Here is a 22,024-nt window from a genome sequence, read left to right as displayed (position 1 = left end):
GAGAGAGAGAGAGCACAAGCGCATAAAGAAGGCACTGGTGTCCGACTATTGTTCTCCCTCCACCCATCCTTTTGCTCTAACAATGACACAACTTTCCAGCCTCCAGCTTTGAACTCTGGATCCTCCTCCCCTTACGTCTCAACGGCAGAGATTACAAACCTGTGCCACCACACCCATCTTAAAGTAATTGTACTTCTTATAACTACCTCACTTCCCTGGGCTGTTGATGTGAACTCTGTCATTGACATAGAGAGCTGGCTTTACTTACCGGTCACACAGTGGAGTACTACACCCTTTTGAAATCTGTTCCATCTTGTAATTATATGCCAAAATAAACAAGTTTCGTTGAAAAGCACTCATTTCATTCACTTTATTCATGACATTTTTGTAGATCCGATCCATGATTTCCTAGATGCATAAATGAGTTCATTAACTCTATCAGCAACCTTCATATTTAAATCACACCCATATGATTAACACTTCTAACTTTGTCTATGTGATATAGGACAATGCATGCAAGCCTGTGCCGTGGTGCATACATGGCAGCTGGAGGACAATTACATGGACTTGAGTGTCTCCTTCCACCTTTACTTGGGTTCTAGGAATTAACTCAGTCCTCATTCTTGCACATCAAGCACCTCATCCATTCAGTGACCTCACTGGCAAGATATGAATTCATTTTAAAGATATATTTTATCAGAACTAAAAATCTTTGGTAAAATCATAATTTGTTTGAAAGTGCTATTACCACCTCATGGCCTGGGGCTGACAGCACTTCCTTTATGGGCAGTTCTTACCGGAACAGCTGCCATCAGTGTTGGCTTCAGCATGGATGTGTCTCCTTTGCTTCCTTTTTTTATTTTTGAAGACTGAAGAACAGGAAAAAAATAATCTACATAAAGATCTTTAACTTAAAATTGTAATAGCATTCTTAGCTCAAAGGCATAGGATATATTTACCCTTTCACTATACTTATATTCTAGACATACAAGGCAAATGTTCATATTAAAATAATTGAAGATACAATGTAAACTGATAGAGAAAACATGTTAAAAATTCATTTAGTATTTCGAGTTGCAGATATGTGATTTACCTGATCTGCTAATGTCTGCGGTGAAGAGTAGCCGATTCGGCATCCATGAGAAAGACACACAAGCTCAGCGCTTAATTCTAGAACATGTGCCAGGGGCAAGTAGCCAATATACACATCTTCCTCTCTGAAAGGAAGGTGGGTAAAGCAAAGGTTAAAGTGGAAACATCTAGTATCTTTGGAAAGTTAGTTCTGTCGAATGATGAATGCATTGCCGGAGCACACAGGTGAGAGGACATATGAATAGAGCAAACACGTGAAAGGATGTCTTCCTGGAGAAGACACAGGTGAGAGGGTGTATGGATATAGCAAACGTGAAAGGACACTTGATGAAGGAGTATAAATCTGATCCCACAGGCAGTGGGAGATGAGTTTTGGTTTGGTTTGCTCTGCCTCGCTCTTCTTCCTAATGACACACATCTATCTATTGGTTCACCTTATATAGCAATGTTGAGCTCAACTGTGGTTAGGCTGCCTTTGAGAGAAACTCAAACGCCTGAGAACTGCTTGTGAGGTTCCTGCGGCAGCTTGCCACCTCAGTGGCCTCACCTCAGGCTGGCCGGTTGGTGAACCTTGAGGTTTCTCCACAATTCAACTGCAGCTGTTGGTTCATGCCTGGTGTGTCTGCCTGTTATCTCCTTCCAGCCTAGCAAGGCTGGCTGTAACCATCTGCCACTTAAGCGGCAGGAGCCACCTGCTGTGCTGCTCCTTTGATGCACCACTACCTGCCTGAGGCCGAACGGGTTCTCTTCCAAGAATTTTCAGAATTTTCGGAGTTAGCACCAAACTATGATCTTCGAGAGTTCCCTCTAGAAGGCTAACCTATCTACTTCAAAGGAACTTTGCATAGCTAGGGATGGGCCTCCCCTCTTCTTTATAAATCGTGTTTGCTGACATTAAAATTGAGCTTTGATCAGAATCTGGTTTGACTTAGCTCTGTTCTTTCTTCTGTCCGTCTAGTTCCTTTTCTTTCTGCCAGCTCGGCCATACAGTACCTCGCGAGCCGCTGGACAGCCCGCAACATCTGCCTGCTGAGAGGACTGGACTGTAGCTGCCAGGCTGGGTGTGCTGTCTGCCTGCCTAGAGGACTAGTCTGCAGCTGCTGAGTCCTATTGGTATTTGCTGCAGGACTAAACTGCTAAGACAGAAGATTGAGCTTGCCCCAAAAGAACTTTTGCTAAACAGGTCCACGTCCCCCATACCCTAGTAACTTTTCTCTTCCACTGTCTCTGCTGGGCGGTGGGCTAGAGGAGAGGTTGAACCCTTACTAAAAGTACATTGCAAAAAAAAATTCATGCCTACAAAAGGTTATGGGAGCTCTCTGCCAGAAGTGACTACAGCAAGCTTACATGGAGCACAGCTAAGCTAAGCATCTGAGGCCCTGCTGATAGGATAGAGATTAGAGACAGAAAGAACAACTATAGCCCAACCCAAAACCAAGGAGGCAGGCACTTTCAGAATGTGGTCTGCTGCAGAAGCAAAGTGCTGAGGCACGAGTAAAGAGGAGGTAACCTTCAGAGTTAGTCAGTGTCTGGTGTCTCTCACAGAACAGACATGCCTGTTCTAGGAGTTGGAGCTAGTAATAAACCAAAAGGTATACCTACATATACAGGAAAATTATATTTGTGTATTTTTCAAGAAATGGCCCTGCATCTAAGACATGAAGAGAAGCTGAGGAGGGTCTGAAGGGAAGGTGCAGTCAAATATCCCAGCTCTACTCCCAAACTCAATTCCACAACTAACTGCATGTGTCTGACTGAGTGTCCCATGAGGGGAACAGTAACAGCGAAGCAGTGTATGACTTGCTCAGTCATCGGATGCTGACTTGATCTCTGAAGCACTGTCTGAACTCTTCTACCCCATCTGCTTTCTTCTGTCTTACATTCTCCCCGGATTCCACTAGAGTACATCAAAACCAAATCATTTGACAATGCTTACCTCATCTGTCTACCAGGACAACATTTACATACAAAAATGACTATGCACATAAAGAAGCAATACTAACTGAAATCATCTAAAATTAAGAGATTTAAAACTATAAAGTCAGTTAAAATTTCATCTCTCAAATATTAAATAATTAAGCTATTATTTTAAGTCACATGGATGTAACTAATTTGAGAGCTGGCTCAGCAGTTAACAACATAGTTAAACACACTACCCTAGTCTGGTTCTCAGTACACTACTAGGCACTCACAGCTACCTGTAACTTCAAGGGCATCTGATACGCCAGCCTCCACAAGTTTTTGGGTACTGGTACTCAAACGCAGACACACATGTGGCTAGACACACATACATTCATACACACATACACAAATAAATTTTAAAATGTTGACTTTTAAAATTAATGTTCTCTAAAATTTCTACTTTCAGACACCTGGGGAACACTTGAGCCATCTGCTAAAATGGCACAAATGTTTGAACTCTTTAACAGCTACAAATATGCAGTCACTCTGAGTTTTACAATGACATACCCCAGTCTTGGAATCCTTCTCGCCATCCCCGTTATAGAAGCAATGATGTTGCTGTGTGAGATCATGACTCCCTTTGGAATTCCTGTGGACCCACTTGTGTACATGATTACTGCAATATCTGAGGGCAGTGGTTTGCTGTGAGCTTTCTTTTCTACATTGAAGAAAAGAAAAGGGGAAACAAAAAAGAAGAAGAAACTCAGCTCTATCAGCAATTTTCTTCTAACTCTCAAACAGCAGTCAACACATAAGGAGGCATAAACAATACTGGGACAAACAGGTTAAGTCTATAATATAATTAGAGCCACAGAGGAAATAAAGACAGGGTCAGATAACACTGCTTAGGTGCACCATTCTGGCAAAGGGTAAGCAAAGTAGCCACAAAAGTCCTGGGAAGCCAGTAGTTCACATAGACGTACAAAGCAGTGGACATGGTAGCAGATGTCTGCAAATGCACACTCGGGAAGCTAAAATGAGATCTTAAGGTCAAGGCCAGCCTAGGACGCATGGTAAGCTCTGATACAGTTTACATAGATCATGTTCCATTTGGTACGTTGGTTAGATAGATCGATAGATTGGTCAATCGATAGACAGACAGACAGACAGACAGAAGGGGGTAAACAAGTCAGTACAAAGGCTTTAAGGTAGAAGTGTGCCTGGCATCTATAAACACTAGCACTGTGGTGGGACTGGAGAAACCCTAAGTACCAGTGGAGCAGCACCCAGAACCACAGGCAGCCGCACAAGGCACTGAGCAGGACTGCATCTCACACCCTGGCATCAGATGAAAGGCCCTTTTCAACAGAGGCAGGCCATCATCTGGAGCAAAAATTACTTTGGAGCTATATAAACTTGGCTGCTGGGTGGCTATGTAAGTTGAAAATGGAATTAAAAAAAAAAAAAAATGAGGAGCAAAAGCTCCTCTGGATAAAGGGCCTGAACCTTTATACCTGCACACTCACTAACATGTTCCTGCTTCAGGAGATGACCTTGTTGGTTATATTCAACTCCCAGGGTTGCTCAGTGTTAAGCTTGTCTCTAGTCACAAGACTACTAGCCTAAAATCAACAACCAACACATTACAGGAAAGGCACGGGAGACAACCAGATGGTATCAACACCATCTGCCTGTCTACACGCATATCCCAAAGCTAATGCAATGGAAAAGGTTCTTCAAGTATGTCCCCTTCTCTCATACCAGGCCAGATGACTTCTTAACAATAAGCCACATAATACATCCTTTTCTTTTCTTTTCTTTTTTCTTTTCTTTTTTCTCTTTCTATAACTAGACGGTACTGGTCAACATTCTCTGATGCCCACGAATACCTACAACCCAATATGCTAAAATATTATCATCCCTGTTATTCCCGTAATGACAGCATTATCCTGTCCCTAATCAGAATCACCCAATTTCCAACTACAGAGGAAATACCATTACAACATGCCAGAGACCCGCAGTCTACACTTTCTGATGCTCATTTCTTTGACAGTTACTGCTTTGAAAGTGTCTATGCCTTGTGTCATCTGGAAGATTAAAAACTCTGCATAGGCAAGTACGAGGAGAGCTAAGTGAGAAAGAGGAGTCCTGGCTTAGAAACTCTACTGTGTCTATTTAAAGTGGTTAACTTTGAACTGTTCAGAACTTTCAGAAAATGTGAACAGGAAACTGAATGATGTGTGAGTACTTTAAATTTACGGCAGGTAACCACTACTGCTCTTTGGTTATTGCTGCCCTTGTTTTGCAGATAGGGTCTCATGTAGCCCGGTCTGGCCTTGCACTAGCTCCCTGGTCAATGATGATCAATTCTGATCCTTCTGCCTGGTGCTGAGGTGGCAGGCATGTGCCATCATGTCCAATGTTATGCGACACTGGGGATCAAACCCAGGCCTTAGAGCATGCTGGGCAAACACTCTGCATAATGAGTTACATTCCCAGTACATAATTTAAGAAGAATAAATAAGTGTTGGCATTTTCCTCAAGTCTTTCTTAAAGGCTAGGTAAAAGTAATTAGAGAAGAACCCATTTCCACAGTTACAGTCTAGAACAAGGTGAGCAGAGAGTGCACATCTGGAATGATCACCACAACGTACCCACATTGGCCTTCACTCCTAGAGCCTGCACTGCAGCCATGGTGTGTACAATGACACCTTTGGGGAACTCAGACCAGGTTGGAGGCTTCCCATCAACAGTAATGATATGCCGCAGACGTGGGACCAAAGAGACTATATCCTGAAGAAACACAACCATCATGATCTGTTAAACAACAGTTGAGTAACTCGGGACACATGAGCACAGTCCTCTTCACACTGAGCCACCAACTGATTTCTTACCCCAAAAGTTAAGTGGTAGGGGCTAGGGAGACAGGCTGGAGGAAAGGCATGAAGAGGGGGTGGGGGAACCGTACTCACTATTCTATGGCACTGGGTATACAACCTTCTTTGATAAAATCCTCATCAATAAAGTTACTGCTCCACAAAATGGACATATAAACACAGAATACCTGAACTACTTATACAGAAGCCCAAAGTCCCTCATGTTTTCAATAGAATGCAAAAGAATAAATCAGAGAAGGAAAGAAGTCTACCTGGGAACTTTCTAAAAAAGAAAAATAAAACAATGCCTGATAGTGATGTTTCCAGGGGAAGTTGCCCGTTTCCTATTATTTCATAAAATCTCTCCCATTTTAGTACACCTACCACCCCCATTCTTTCTTTCCCTACTTCCTCTCTTTTCTCTCTTCTCCTGTATGTTTGTCTCTGTCTCTCTTTCTCTCTCTCCTTCCCTCTTTCTTTCCTCCCTTTCTCTCCCCCTCCTTCCCTCTGTGAATGTCACCTGTATGTCTTTCAGAAGATCTCTTGCAACTTAGGTTGACCTCAAACTTACTATATATAGCTGAGGATGACTTTGAACTACTAATCTTTCTAATTCCATCTCCCAAGTGCAGAGATTACACATATGGGTGCATATGCACACAGATGCGTGTGTGTCTGTCTGTCTGTCTGTCTATCTGTCTATGCACATGAGTGGGGGGACAGAAGACAACTTTTTGGCACTGTTCCTAAGATGCTCTCCAAACCCTCCTCCACAGGGTCCTCTGGCCTGAGCCATGACAACTGTAAGCCCCAGGGAGCCACGTGTTCTGCTAGCACAAGTACTGGGATTATGAGCAGATATGACCACAGCTGACTTTTTAAATAAGAGTTCTGGAAATCAAACCCAGGTCCTTGTGATTACAAAGGCAAGCTTTCACTTTACCTACATGGTGCATAGACATGCATGCAGGCAAAACATGTATGCACATGATATAAATATATTATGTTGAGAGACCAGCAAAATGGCTCAGGAGGTACATTCTACTTGTCACCAAGCCTGATGACAAAAGAAACCCCATGATGAAAGGAGAGTTAACTCCCACAGGTTGTACAGGCTTTTCACAGGTATGCTGTGGCACATTTAACCACATATATGCATGCAGATGCATACAAACAAACTAATTCAAAAATTATACACATGCAAAACTATTAATTTACTTTATATATACAATATACAATAAAAAGTTGTCATCCTTTCCACATTGGCAAATTAACAATTTTTATCTATGGTCTATCACATATATACATATATATATATATATATATATATATATATATATATTGCACTTTTTATATTCTAAAGGAAAAACACAAAATCTCAAAGATGACTATGGGTCAGTATGATTCATCACAGGAAAAGTCAAAGCATCAGACTCTTAAAGAGAACTGTGGTCCTCACCTTCAGCTTTGTTTGCAAGAGTTCTTTGCTAGTAATGATGTTGGTCACCTCTGTCTCATTCAGTCCATGAACAATGGCTGGACCTCCCAGAGTAGCATATAGTGTAACAACTACAAGGAAAAGAATACAGGTCACACATAAGGGCACAGACATAAGGGCTCCCACGCAGCAGCCCCTGTGGAAGTACACATGCATCATAAAGGAGTGTTCTGCATACAGAAGGTTCTGAGCAATATCCTATCTACTCATCTTCCTCCAACGTTCCCAAGATTCCTAGTATTTTACGTGAAGACTCTTAATGTTTCACATTCACTATATTCTAGGACTAACATAACATAAAGGAATTATGTCTATTCTAGAATGTCAAAATCTTCCTTGTAAAAAGGGACAAGCCCATTGGTTCTCAACCTTTCTAATACTGCAACCCTTTAATATAGTTCCATGTGGTGGTGACCCCAACCATAAATTATTTTTGTTGCTACTTCATAACTGTAATTTTGCTACTCTTATGAATCATAATATAAATATCTATGTTTTCCAATGATCTTCAGCAACCCCTGTGAATGGGTTGTTCTACCCCTAGAAGGGGCCACAACCCACAGACTGAGAACCACTGGACAAGCCAGTAAGACAGCGCCTTGAATGTCAGGTCTTAGGTATCATGTCAACACAATAGTAGTGATGAGGCCTACAGTCCTAACACCTGGGGAGTAAAAGGAGAGCATCCTCCATCACACCAAGTTTGATCCAGCTACTCTGAAACCCTGGCTTAATAGAACAACTAAGGAAAAAGAAGATAGCACTCATAAATGGTACACATTATTCTAAAATAGAAAAATCAAGAAGAAAAAAAATTTAGGAATACTGAAGTCATATAGTATATACAGCATGGATCAGAAGTAAAATGACAAAACAATAATCCTTTTTAAATATTCTCAAAAGAAATGTAAACCCAACCCCTGGAAACAGAAAGGCGGTGCCTATCTTAAAAGGTAGAAGTAGAAGGGATGGTAGAGCTATCTTTGATCCCAAGTGGAGTTCAAGCCACCGTGGTCTCCAAGCCAGCCAGGGATAAACAGTGACACCCTGTCTCAACAGCGGTAAAAGGGAGGCAGCTAGAGAGACGGCACAGTGGTTAACAGCACTTGCTGGTCAAGACCCAAGTTCAATTCCCAGCACCCACATGGTGGCTAACATCAATCTGTAACCTCAGCTCCAAGAGGATCCATTCTCTCTTCTGGCCTCTGTGAACAATGTATGTACCCGGTGCACACATGCACGTGTGCAAAACATAACTCTTTAAAAAAAAAGAAAGAAAAAAGCCGGGCGTGGTGGCGCACGCCTTTAATCCCAGCACTCAGGAGGCAGAGGCAGGTGGATTTCTGAGTTCGAGGCCAGTCTGATCTACAAAGTGAGTTCCAGGACAGCCAGGCCTACACAGAGAAACCCTGTCTCGAAAAACCAAAAAAAAAAAGGAAAAAAGAAAAAAAGAAATGGAAAGAAAACCAGGAGTTTATAACAAACAATTGCTGAAACCATCGTTTTTGTTTCAAGTTCATTTACCATGACCTTAGGCACCACCTCCAGGACTGTTTACAAGGTTAGTCCATCACAGTCACCACTCAGAAGTGGACTAACAAAATGAAAGTCGGCTTATAAAGGTCCCTGAGGGATGGTAGCAGAGCAGTGGTCCTGTATGTCAAGTCTGCTTTACCAAATACAGAAAGCCTCCTTAACATCTGACAAGCTGGGTCCAAAATAGACAAGGGAGGAGGGAAGGCAGGAAAAAAGGAAGGGGAGAAGGCAGGAAGGAAGGAAGCGAACAAACAAGTGAATATCTAAGCCCTAACACATGCTCTTCCAGTGAGGACATAAAGGCAAAACCCGGTATCAGAATGCTAACCTATTAAGAAATATTAATCCCAGTGTAGTGGTGAACACCTCTAATCCCAGCACTCAGTGGGAAGAGGCAAGTGGATCTCTGAATTTGAGGTCAGTATATATAGTGAGTCCTAGGACAGCCAAGGCTATGTAGAGACTTTGTCTTAAAAAAACAAAACAAGAAAAAGAGAAAGATTTTAAAAGTGCCATCCATACGTACGCTGGAAGTTATACATAAAACACGCCTGTGCAGCGATCATCCACTCAGCCCTGGTCTCACAGAAGATGGCGATGTTGGCCTTTGGTTTCTGGCCCAACATTTGTAACCCATTTCCAAAGTCAAGGGCTCGGATGAAGACATCTTCATAGGAAAGCCAATTATAGTGCCCCAGAATAACCTGATACAGCAAAGTATAAAAAACACAAATATCATTTAATGTGATGAAAAGAAATAGGAACAAATTTTAAATGTATAAAACATGCTAGTTTCAAGTGAAGATGTATCTTTAAAAAATATAGCTTTGTGACATTGTCCATGACAACCCAATAACTATGCTAAGCTTTTAACTATGATGTAGGGGGAGGGGGGTGGCTTTATTTTTGGTTTTCAAAAGTATTTAGAACTGTGCTAAAACGTGGATCTATACAGTTCAAGACCAGCTTAGTCATACACTGAGGCCCTATTTCAAGAAACAAAAAAAGGTCACATGAGTCTGAAGTTACCTAAGACAGGGGACCTGGAGCACAGAGTATGTTTGACTGAATCACTTCTTAGACAAATAGCCCTAAACTAATCATTCATTTAGAACAGAAGTTTACTTTGTGGATTTCAGAAACAGACAGTATGTGCTCTATAAACAAAAAGTGACCCATAACCAAGATCACAGAAATATTTATGGCCATTTAACCTGAATTAATTATCCTTTCATGATAAGCAAAGTAAAAAGTCTCTCTACAACCAGGTGGAGACTAAGTTATAGTATTCAACATCCCTCTGGTTAAGCCTCGAATACCTAACTAACCTACAGTATTTCATTTGGATTTGTCAGAAGTACAGATAACCTCAAGTTTAACATATTAACTAGCTCCTTTTAAAGCTGCTTAGCATACTTTTCTTCAAGGATTCTCAACTAAAACACAATCAGGAATTCTCCATTACATATAAAAACTGAACAAAGAACAAACTACAAACATATACCGCTAGCTTCTAAGCATGGCCATGCTCATTATGTCTCATGCATCTTAAAAATCAGCTGACCAAGGGACTAGAGATGGCCAGTGACTCCTTTTTTCGAGGACCAAGATTCAATTCCCAGGACCCATGTGGCACTTCACAACCATCTATAACTCCAGTTCCAGAGGACCCAACACTCCTTCTGGCCTCCACAGGCCCTGACACACACGTAGTGCACAGATATGCATGCAGGCAAATCACTTATACACATAAAACTAAACAACAAAACCACCTGACAATGTTATTTCTAAAAATGCAACAACATTCAAGAGAGTTCTGTGATGAGCAGTTAGATGGAAGGGATCAAGGCTGCCCTCTGGTGTCCTACTTGGGATAACTGGAAGATAACACTGCCCTAACTGTAGGTCCAGGAACTCTTCACCTTGTTCTGCACCCCCACGAAATGCTCAACATGGGAGTTCCAATGACTTCACAAGGAGCTCTGCATGACTGAGACGACAGGTGAGAATTTGGCCTAACTGTGCAGGAACCAGATTGTATTTACTAGGTGCTAAACACCACCTGCTAGATTTAAACCTAAGTGACAGGCTTTACATGGCAAAAATCACCCAATATACTACCCGAATACGTAAACTCTAATGATGGCGCCGTCTGACAACAAAGTAAAATTCTAAAATTAATAATCATATAGAGCCCATGCCTCCCATGCCTATAATCCAAGTACTCAGCTGAGACAAAAGGATTGTCCTGAGTCTCAGGCTAGCCCGGGCTATGTGAGGATTCAGGCTAGCCTAGGCCTGTTAAACCCTGTCTCAAAACAGAAACAAAAAATAGGGAGGGAAGGAGGGAGGGAAGGAGGGAGGGAAGGAGGGAGGGAGGGAGAGGGACCTAGCCAGGTCTGGTTGGGTGGCACACATCTGTAATCCAAGCAATCAGGAGAGTGTAGGTGGATCTCTTTGAATTCAAGACCAGCCTGGTCTACACTGCAAGTTCCAGAACAATCAAAGCTACATATGGAAACCCTGTCTGTGGGGGTAAGAAAAAAACAAAATATATGGGAACCTGGGTTTCGTTATTTAAGCCACTGAGTGTTCTAGCTAATTATCTGTCTCATAAAGGTTACATTTGTGAACACTATTTACCCACAGTTATATCTAATTCATACTGCAGTCTCTATGGCTAACCCAAAACTAAACTCATTTAACTTAACCCCCTGCAACATTATTAAACACTGAAGAAACACACGCAGCTCACTAAATGCAGCCGAGAGTTTCAACACCCACAGTCTGGTGGCCGTCCCAGTCATTCATTTTCTCATCCTCTGATAGCTTGTAAGCTTTTTATTGGTTTTTTGTTTTGTTTTCGTTTGGTTTGGTTTGGTTTTTTGAGACAAGGTTTCTCTGTATAGCCCTGGCTGTCCTGGAATTCACTCTGTAGACCAAGCTGGCCTCGAACTCAGAAATCCACCTGTCTCTGCCTCCCGAGTGCTGGGATTAAAGGCATGAGCCTGGCTCTTTTTTTTTCTCTTTTTATCTTTTTAAATATCCCCCTTCTCTACCTGGAGATGATAACTGTCGCTTACATCGCTAAGCCATCACAAATTCAAGAGAACACTCAAGCCCTCTGCTACCAAGTTCAGTAACAGATGTACACCTACACTCACTCTGCAGCCCATAGGGCTCAATGTCCCTGACAGAAGCCAGACGCTCAAGGACTGCTTCAAAAAGCTCTTCGATACAACCATCTGTTCAACAGGATTCCTAACTGATACATCAAAAGCGATGTTCTCTCATTCACCCTCTTTTCCTTACTTATTCCTTCATCATTCCTATGTAAGCAGGACAGCATGCCCAACTGCTTAACAAAGTAACTGAAGTTACTCTAACTTATACTCATCTTTAATCTCTTTTCTAAGCCTATCCAGAGTCTACCTACAAAGCATAGCCTGACCCCACCCATTTCTTTCACTTCCATTACTGTCATCCCAAGCGTCTTCTCCATAACACATGCCACTCACTCATTCCTTACAACCACACAGACAAGGTCATTCCCTTAACTTCAGACTGCAGGGTTTGGCCTCTGCAGTAGCACTTAGGCCCCAGGGGACTGGAAGCCATAAGTTGTGACCCCTGCAAACCCCAACCCTGCTTCCTATAAACCCCCCATCCATAAACCCCATCCTTTCTGTTCTTCAGAGAGGCTAAAACAGGGCCAGAAAGAAGATGCTTTCTCCAGGACCTTAAAGTGTCAACCCCAAGCACTACACTCAACTGAGCTCAATCGTGTCTGGGACCCACTACTGCCCAGAAGGTTCTTTATCCAAGTTTGCTACGTCTTGTTCAGGTCTCATCTTAACTGAGACCTATTCAGGCAGGCATTTAATCACCAATATGCTTTACTTCTTCCTCTCCTGTAAAAAACGTGAGATCCATGCCAAAATTAACATGTGTGTCTTTATTATGGTTAAGAACTTAGGACAATAGTTCAGTGTGTGGACCTCTGGAGCCCTGACGACTCTTGCTCTTGTCACCATTCGGTCAGATTTTTGGTATTCCTGACAGCACAGTTCTCAGGGAATCTGGGAGCCAGTTTCTCATTTTAACCTTGGGTAAGCATTCTACTACTGAGCTATATCCCTAGTCCTGGCAGTAATCTTGGAGAGGGGTGGGTCACTTTGCTCTTTCACACCTGAGGAGTGACACACATAGATGTAAATATCCATGTTAGCAATCAGAGAATAACTAAGTCTAAAAAAAGTGTAACTGCCTGAAATATACACACGGTGCTTTGAAGCTGTTCCAGACACAGAAAAAAATGTAACGCTCTGAGAACACACAAGTTATTTACAAATAAAAGCACACCAATATTTAATCATTCAGACCTCTGGTAGATGGGACTCGAGAGTCTAATTAAAAGCAAGTTTTCAGGTAGTTGATTTAACCCTCGTTAAGTACTAGGTTGTTGTTGTTTTCCTCATTTACTATCGACAACTATTTCAGAACTTACGTATTTCCCGTCTTCTTCAACAAATAACGCCTGGTTCCCTTTAACTTTCCCTCTGCGGTTTGTTAAGCAAGTCAATCAGAATCTTGAGTTTGGGGCTTTTGTGATTTTGTGACATGCTGTTAACAAACAGGAAGGAGAGAGCGCAAGCACGGGAGGGAGACCCACAGGAGAGTGGGGAAAAAACTAAGCCACAGAAAGCCACATTTCTAATAACACACAAACACACACACACACACAGAGGACAGGACTAATCTAAAATAAGATTTGCAAAACTTTGCTTTAACCATATTATATTCTATGCTGCTGCTTCTCAGGATAAGGAGGAAAGTTTCAGATTTTTGTTTTTGTTTTTGTTTCTTTGAGACAGGGTTTCTCTGTGTAGCCCTGGCTGTCCTGGAACTCACTCTGTAGACCAGGCTGGCCTGGAACTCAGAAATCCACCTGCCTCTGCCTCCCGAGTGCTGGGAGATATTAATGCACATAAGCTTCCTCATCAAATTGAAGGTCATCTTCAAATATGCTAACTATTTTAATGAAAACAAGTCACCAAAAACATGTCTTCCTATCTGCTGTGGTGTCACATACACCACACAATCAGTCCTAGCACTACAGAAGTCCCATGGAGGCAGGAGAATCAAGAGTAACCAACATGGGCCACATGAGACCTTAAAAACATTGAAGTCTTCTGACCTCCCTGGGTGTCTGGTGAGTAAAGCAAGCACTAAACCGTGTCCCCTGTTACCCTGCCAGGACAGCTGCTGCCCCTGCCACCATACAAAGGCTGTAACAAGAACCAAGAGCTTGTGGGTGGGTGCAGGGCCAGCATGTTTAACTAACTCTCTAGCTTGCAGCCCATTCCCATAGCCCGACAGAAACACAGGTCTTAGCTAACTGACAGCAAAGCACACTCAGGTACAGACAACAGTATGTTTCATTTGTTATCTACAAACCTAAAAATTAATTCTAGGTCCCCAAAGTATCTAATCCTAGACAAGAAAAATATAATGGTTTTGTTGATCTATATATATAGCCTTCTGAACAAACTGATAAACCACAATTTTGTTTGTTTTTAAAGATTGGTTTATTTATTTATTTTATATGAGTGCACTGTAGCTGTCTTCAGACATCTCAGAAGAGGGCACCAGATCCCACTGCAGGTGGTTGTCAGTCACCATGTGGTTGCTGGGATTTGAACTCAGGATCTTTAGAAGAGCAATCAGTGCTCTTAACCGCTGAGCCATCTCACTAGCACCAACCACAAATGTTTAACACAAAGTTATGACATAAAGAATGAAAAGCATGCCAGGCAATGGTGGCACACGCCTTTAATCCCAGCACTTGGGAGGCAGAGGCAGGTAGACCTGAGTTCAAGGCCAGCCTGGTCTGCAGAGTTCCAGGACAGCCAGGGCTACATAGAGAAACCCTGTCTCAGAAAAAAACAAAAACAAAACCCAAGAAGAATGAAAAGCACTGGCCTTGGGGGCAGGCAGATACATGAGTTTGAGGGCAGTTTGATCTACATAGGGAGCTCCAAGACAGCCAGAACTATATAGAGAGAAACCTAACTTCAAAATAAATAATAGGAAAATAATAAATAGCGTTTTTCTCCTCTCTTACAATCAATCTGCAGTTAGCTACAAAGTATAAGCTTTTGGAGTTGAAATGCCTGAGTTCAAATCTCAGCTTTGTCACTCGGTAACTTTAGGACCCTCAGGTAAGGAAGTAGCTAATTTATCTGTGCTCCAATGCTCTGATCTCTGAAGCAGAGATATCAGCTAACCGATAAGATTTCTTTCAGTTATAAAAAGAACTAGACAGAAATTAAAACAGCTTGCCTCATAAATACTAATTCTACACTCATAAAGTAACTGTTCAAAAGCCACAGACTAGTAAGTGGCAAAACCAAAATTCACACTTTCAAATCTAAGTCTAAAGGCCAGGCTCTTAACCACAACAATATTTCTGTCTGTCAAGAAAGCTTGTCTCTGTTTCAAGCCAATGGCAAGATTCTCTACAGTGGTGACACAAAAATTTTAGGACATGCAACTGCCATATCCAAAATACCAAGATATTAACCCACTGTGAGTCACAGGAAAATCAAAACAGGTCACATGGTGCCAAGCACTCAAAGAGGGTTCCTCAACCCAAGCTACCTACACGTTCTACCATAAGTCCTGGAGATATCAGGTTCAAGAGTCACATACCAGGGCACATTCTCCATGCCTTTCTGAAAAATAGGTCAAGTCAGTGTGTGAGGAAAGAGGGAAGACAGCAATCTAAAGCCCTGGAGAGACGGTCTCCATCAACACCAGCAGTACCCAGGTACAGGAGACCACACTTCCCACAATGCTAAGTGCACAAGGAGGAGACCCACAAAGCAGTAGAGATCATCTTACCTTTTTAAAAATTTTTCCATTTGGTTGTATTTCATCTTCCTCATTCAAAATTTCACGTGTTCCCAATAGTCTTTTGTTTTTAAATTTGTTTTTTGCATACATAAAGACTTTATCAAGTGTATCGCAGCCAGGATATAGTACTGAAGCCAAGCCATCCACACTGTTGATAGATCTGTATGCAGAGTCCGGTTTGGAACTGACAGGCTTTGCTTTAATTTGGTTTGGTTTCTCTTGTTTTGACTCACACAAAAAATAAAATGGGATGTATGTTAAAATAGTATAGAGTGATATTATAAAATGTATGAAATATAAAAGTATGGGGTTGATGGTTTGTTTTAGCTTCATGGTTGATGGTGTTGAAGATACGTGGTTATTCATAAGTGTTCAAAAAATAGAATTAACAGATTTCAATGAGAATCTAGAAGGAAGAAAAAGAAACAGATTGGTTAAAAATCACATTAAAAGAAAAACTCTTTTCACTTTTTTTGAGACAGGGTTTCTCTGTGTAGCCCTGGCTGTCCTGGAACTCACTTTGTAGACCAGGCTGGCCTTGGACTCAGAAATCCGCCTGCCTCTGCCTCCCAAGTGCTGGGATTAAAGGTGTGTGCCACCACACCCGGCTAAGAAAAACTATATTAGCTAGGCAACTAGAGTTTCTTTTGCTCGGAGTTAGTATACTGGCCCTCTGTAATATCCTAAACTTAGAAAAAAAAATGTATTTCTATGGCATTATTCTACATATTGTTATCAAAAATAGCCTTTCCAAACTAACTTTAAGTATCCACAAATACTTCAAGGAGTGAGGACAACCAGAAGAGAACCACAAATCTGCCTACTTCCTCCTGTTCTTCTGTTGTACTAGCATTAGACACTGTGAAGACAAGTGCAGATTTCCCAGTGAGCCCCACTTGTACTCTGTGCAGTAGCAGGGACTGAATGGCAAACATTTCATTTTCCTTGGTACTTCTGCATATTGGTCAATTTTTACACATCAAATTACAAAGCAAGACAATAATGTATGGCCTCCATGTGTCCCATCCTTAGCATTCACCAACTTCCTCATCTTCACTGCTGTAGAGCCATTATAGAAAATCAGTGTGAAGAATCCTCAATAGCCCGAAGAGCTGCCTTATGACCCAACCACACCACTCTATGGTACATGCCCAAATGACTCAAGATCCTGCTCCATAGAGACATGCTCAGCATGCCTGGTCCTGCTCTAGTCACCGTACCTAGAAAATGAAAACAACCTCACTTTAACTAGTGAATGGATAATGCCTGGTAAGTACACACAATGGGATTCTAGTCATCCGTAAAGAAAAATAAAATCACAATATTCTCAGATAAATAGATGGAACTAGAAAACATACTGAAAAGGAACCTAGATTCAGAAAGACAAACATCACAGGTTCTCTCTTACTTACAGATTCCATCTCTGAATCTTTAGAATAGAACCTGAAGTAACCACAGAAACCAAGTAAAGAGACCATGGGGAGAGGTACGTCCATGGGGGTGGGGGAGATGGTAGGACACAAACGCTGTAACCTGAGAATTGGGAAAACTGGAAGAAATGTAGTTTACCTGGAAGGGGAAGGTGGGGGGGCAATAGAAAGGGAGAGAAGGAGGGGAAAGGATGGATAACTAACACACTAAGGATGCTTGAAAACCACAGGAACACAATGTAAGTTAGAAATACATTCACAGACATGCAAATATATGTATCTAGTATGTGTATAGCCACGGACTCATACATACTTTGAAGGAGGTTACGCCACTTGAGGTAATACCACTCTTCCCTAGAGCCATGTACTATCTAGCCAATCCCAGTACCAGGCAGAGGAAAGCTTCAAGTTGGTCAGGACAGTTATCTCCCAATAATATAAGCGCTATTGCTGCTGTCGTTGGTAGTCTACCAGGCATTGACACTATTGCTAAAAACACCACATAATTCACACCCAAGACTTAGAAGAATCAAGCTGGAACTGACCTGGAAGCCTCCTCCCTGAAGACTAGCTCTCTGAGCATCTGAAGATACTACGCAGGCTGCCAGAGGAGAAAAGCCACCAGCAGTCCTACCCAGTTGTGAAGCCTATAAACCACACAGACCAGCACAGCCATAGAGCCTCAAGGGTAAAATGGCAGCACTTAAACCTGGGGCAACCACAGCTGTCTATCGGAACGTAAGGCCCACTCAGTAGGAATGAATTCATGATTGGCTGTGGCTCCAATGGTTAGAAGCCCGGAAGGAGAACCTACAACTGCTATTTTCCTAGATCAGTACCGTTCCTAACTACATTCTAAATACTCATCCTTGTACCCACAGTAAGTATAGCCCTCATCCTCCATCAAAGCAGCTTTTTGCAGTAGACGGACATCATTACAACTGGTCAAAGTGCAGAGAATAGTACCCAGCCCACCTGATACATCTCTAACACAAGCCCTACACCTAAGACTTAGAAAACATCATGCAAAAGGGGACAGAAAGACTGTAAGAGCCCCCTGGACACCTGGACATCATCTGTGAGATGCCTTCTATACAAGACAAGAACACTGCACCCATGAAATCTTAAAAATGCAACTGATTAAACAAGACCTGTACCATCTCAACAGCATTGACATGCCACTGTGAATGGTGACAACCTCAAAAGGCCCTACCCATAAACAAAAAACTGCAGCCAACCAACGGCTGCTGCGAGGGACAGAGTCTGTCTTCTCCAGGGATGAGGTCCTTCATAGATTAGCCAATCCCAGGTGATCGGTCCTAAACAAACACTAAATGGACTTAGGAGGCTGGCGCACGCCCGCTCTCACTGTGTGTGTGTGTGTGTGTGTAGCAATAATTGAAGAGATCATGAATTTGAGTGGGGAAAGACAGTAGGCATTTTAAGGGGGAAATGATGTAAATACAGTATTTACATATGAAGTTCTAGAAGGGAGCCAGCCAGCCAGCCAACCAGCCAGCTTAACTTAAGAGAGTAAGAACAAGAGCCAAGGGCTGGTGAGATGGCTCAGTGGGAAAGAGCACCCGACTGCTCTTCCGAAGGTCCAGAGTTCAAATCCCAGCAACCACATGGTGGCTCACAACCATCCATAACGAGATCTGGCGCCCTCTTCTGGAGTGTCTGAAGACAGCTGCAGTATACTTACATATAATAAAAAAAAAAAAAAAATCTTAAAAAAAAAAAAAAAAAGAACAAGAGCCAAAGCTGCTATACAGCACAGTGGGAAGCCAGACTGAGGCTGGATGCTACCCCAGTCCAGGCTGGTGTTTGTTTTGTTGCTGTATGACAGTTTGTCCTATTATGAAGTATTAGGAAAAGCAGCCCACAGACTATGGATTTTTGTGGGTGGGTAGGTGGGAGGGGACTGAAAGCTTCTACACAGATAAATGGTAACATGAAAACAAATGGTTGTGGTATTCCAAGAACATCATCAGAGTAGAAAAAAAACAGACATATCCTAATAACATGGTATTATCTAGCGTAGTTTCAGAAAGAATGCCTCACAGGCTTGTATATTTGAATGCTCAGTCATCAGATACTGGAACTGTTGCATTATGGGGTGTGGCCTTGTCAGAGGAAGTGTGTCACTAGAAGTGGCTTTTAGGTTTCAAAAGCCCACACCAGGCCCAGTGTCTTCCTCTCTCTTCCTCTCCTGGCCTGAGATCAGGGTGTACACTGCTTTCACTGTTGTCCCAGCGTCATGAGTGCTGCCATGTTCCTGCCATGCTCCCCACATGGTAACAACAAACTACACCTCTACAACTATATAAGCAAGGTCCAAATTAAGCTGCCTTGGTCATGGTGTCACCTCCTTCACAGAAACAGAGCAATGACTAATACATCTGGCCATTCTCTTTTGATTTTACATTATTTTTATTTAATTAAAAAGCTGGGTCCTGCCGGGCAGTGGTGGCACACGCCTTTAATCCCAGCACTTGGGAGGCAGAGGCAGGCAGATTTCTTTCTGAGTTCAAGGTCAGCCTGGTAACAGTTAGTTCTAAGATAGCCAGGGCTACACAGACAAACCCTGTCTCAAAACAAACAAACAAAAAAAACAAACTGGGTCCTTTACTACCACTGAGGTTTTCCTCAGTCATCTGCATTCTACAGAAACTGACGAACAATCCAAAACAAGGAAATAGATGCCATCTACATCACAGGGCAACTGTACTCCCATTTCCAATCTAGCACAAAGTGCTAAAGTTAATTAGGATGGCAACCACCCTGATTTGCTGGTCCCGGCAGAATTTCCCAGAATGTAGAACCTTCACTGCTGGAAATGAGGGAAAATCTCAGGCAAGCAAGTGATGAGAAGGTTGGCTCTCTACAATTACTCATCTCCTAGAGCTGGCAAAATAATAGTAGCCTGACCTCTAGCACTAATTAAGTTTGATTATCAAGAAACAACTTTTTATACCTGACTTCACCCATCTGCCACCACTTATCTAATGCACAAAAATAAAATGAGTATAAATGTGAAATGCAGTAGATATAAATAGGGCTCTGGGAAAGCACAACAGCATTGTAAAAAGTGTTCACTTTTTTACGCACAGTTAAGACCATATAAGGGCTTGTTTGATTTAGATATGCCCCATGACGTACTAAGTACTATTACTGACAATACTATTTTGATAAGATTTAAAAAAAAAAAAAAACTTCATAAGATTTGTTCCTTTTTTTTCATTTACCTTTATTTTATAATACACTGGTGTGAGAGGTGTCAGATCCCCTGGAACTGGAGTTACAGCACTGTGTGGGTGCTGAGAACTGCATGCAGAATCTGGAAGTGTAGCCAGAGGTCTGAGCTCTCTCAGCCCCAAGACTTGTTCCTTTTAGAACAGTGGTAACAAGGACTTGAGTTAATGCTGGCTCCAATTTACTCTCCATGGAATATGGTAAATACTAAAATTCTAACACTTCAGGTTCAACTGCAAGGCTAAACAGATGTTCCTGCTAGGAACAAACATGAAAAACATGGGACAATCCCTATGTTAACTGCAAAAAGCAATGCATCTGCTAACAGGACTTGATTTTCGCCTATAAAAATACCATTCCAATATTCTTACCTTCACTTAAGCACCTCCACACTTTTTCATTAGAAAACACTGAAGTTTATTCAGCTTCACTCTTCTGGTTTCTCTGTGTAGCTTTAGCTATCCTGGAACTAACTCTGTAGAGGCTGGCCACAAACTCAGAGATCCGCCTGCCTCTGCTTCCCGAGTGCTGGGATTAAAGGTGTGTACCACCACACCCTAGCTCAACCTATAAACATTTAAGCTATAAAGCAAAATTCCAGGTTTGACTCTCAACAATTTACTAAATGCCACCCAAACTGTTCCTATTTCTCCTTTACAGAAATAGACTTCTTGTATCATGACCTCATTAGGAGGATTAAGTCATTAGCATACTTCAAGTCTGTTGCACATATCATACCACAAGCTGATTACAGCTAGGCTTTTCATCACTATCAATTTGTTTGCCACTCTTTTGGTTCATATAAGAGAGTGAGGTCATGTGTCTATCCATGAAGTCCCTGTGACATGAAATAATAGTAATCACAAGAAAAGAAGTCACTCACTCACGTTAAGAGCCAGCCACAGCTCCTGAAGCAACATATCCTGTGCAACCAAGGCAAGCCCCACATGCAAAGCACAGGTATCCCAGAGCCTTAATGCCCAAAGGTGCCCCTCAGTAGCCCACTCTCAGTGGCTTGGTTTTACAAAAATATAATTTGTAAGTAAATAAAAGGAGACTTAACTAGTCTTTGATGAAAATTAGTACTATTCTGCTTTGAGCTCTCTCCATAAGCTTCAGTGAGACAATCACTCTAACTCAAGGCAATCCTCCTGCCTCAGCCTGCTAGGTGTTTGGATTACAGATAGAATGCACATGACCATGCCTAGTTATAATATATAGTCACATACTAGTAATCTTTTGTATGTCTAGTACTTCATGTTCAACGTTTAAATATCAGTAGATTTTAAAACACAGTACTATGAAAATGTGTTGAAAGCTACTTTCTAGACCTCACTGAAATCCCACAGAGAATAAAGTTTAGCATAAAGTGTGACCAATTCTACTGCAATCTCCTAAAATATGTCCTTTAAGAAGCTTCCTTAGCCGGGCGTGGTGGCGCACGCCTTTAATCCCAGCACTCGGGAGGCAGAGGCAGGCGGATTTCTGAGTTCGAGGCCAGCCTGGTCTACAAAGTGAGT

The 22,024-nt window shown here is 42.0% G+C and overlaps 1 protein-coding gene across 2 annotated transcripts in view; it reads right to left on the bottom strand.

The window, feature by feature from the left end:
- Positions 1–22,024, bottom strand: part of Acsl3 (acyl-CoA synthetase long chain family member 3) — a 51,892-nt gene that overhangs the window by 10,200 nt on the left and 19,668 nt on the right. For both annotated transcript variants that reach the window (XM_021176233.2, XM_021176316.2), the window contains exons 2-9: positions 15,808–16,225; positions 9,431–9,608; positions 7,330–7,439; positions 5,649–5,787; positions 3,562–3,712; positions 1,094–1,217; positions 798–869; positions 269–408 (exon numbers count right to left, since the gene is read on the bottom strand). In XM_021176233.2, the coding sequence (XP_021031892.1) occupies positions 269–408; positions 798–869; positions 1,094–1,217; positions 3,562–3,712; positions 5,649–5,787; positions 7,330–7,439; positions 9,431–9,608; positions 15,808–16,185 (1,292 nt within the window). In that variant the 5' untranslated portion in view covers positions 16,186–16,225. The remainder of the gene's footprint in view (positions 1–268; positions 409–797; positions 870–1,093; positions 1,218–3,561; positions 3,713–5,648; positions 5,788–7,329; positions 7,440–9,430; positions 9,609–15,807; positions 16,226–22,024) is intronic.

Source organism: Mus caroli, chromosome 1 (genome assembly GCF_900094665.2).
Source record: "Mus caroli chromosome 1, CAROLI_EIJ_v1.1, whole genome shotgun sequence".
In the NCBI taxonomy this organism is placed as follows: Eukaryota; Metazoa; Chordata; class Mammalia; order Rodentia; family Muridae; genus Mus; species Mus caroli.
Note: the sequence above shows the minus strand (reverse complement) of the source record. Positions and strands in the feature narration are given on the sequence as shown.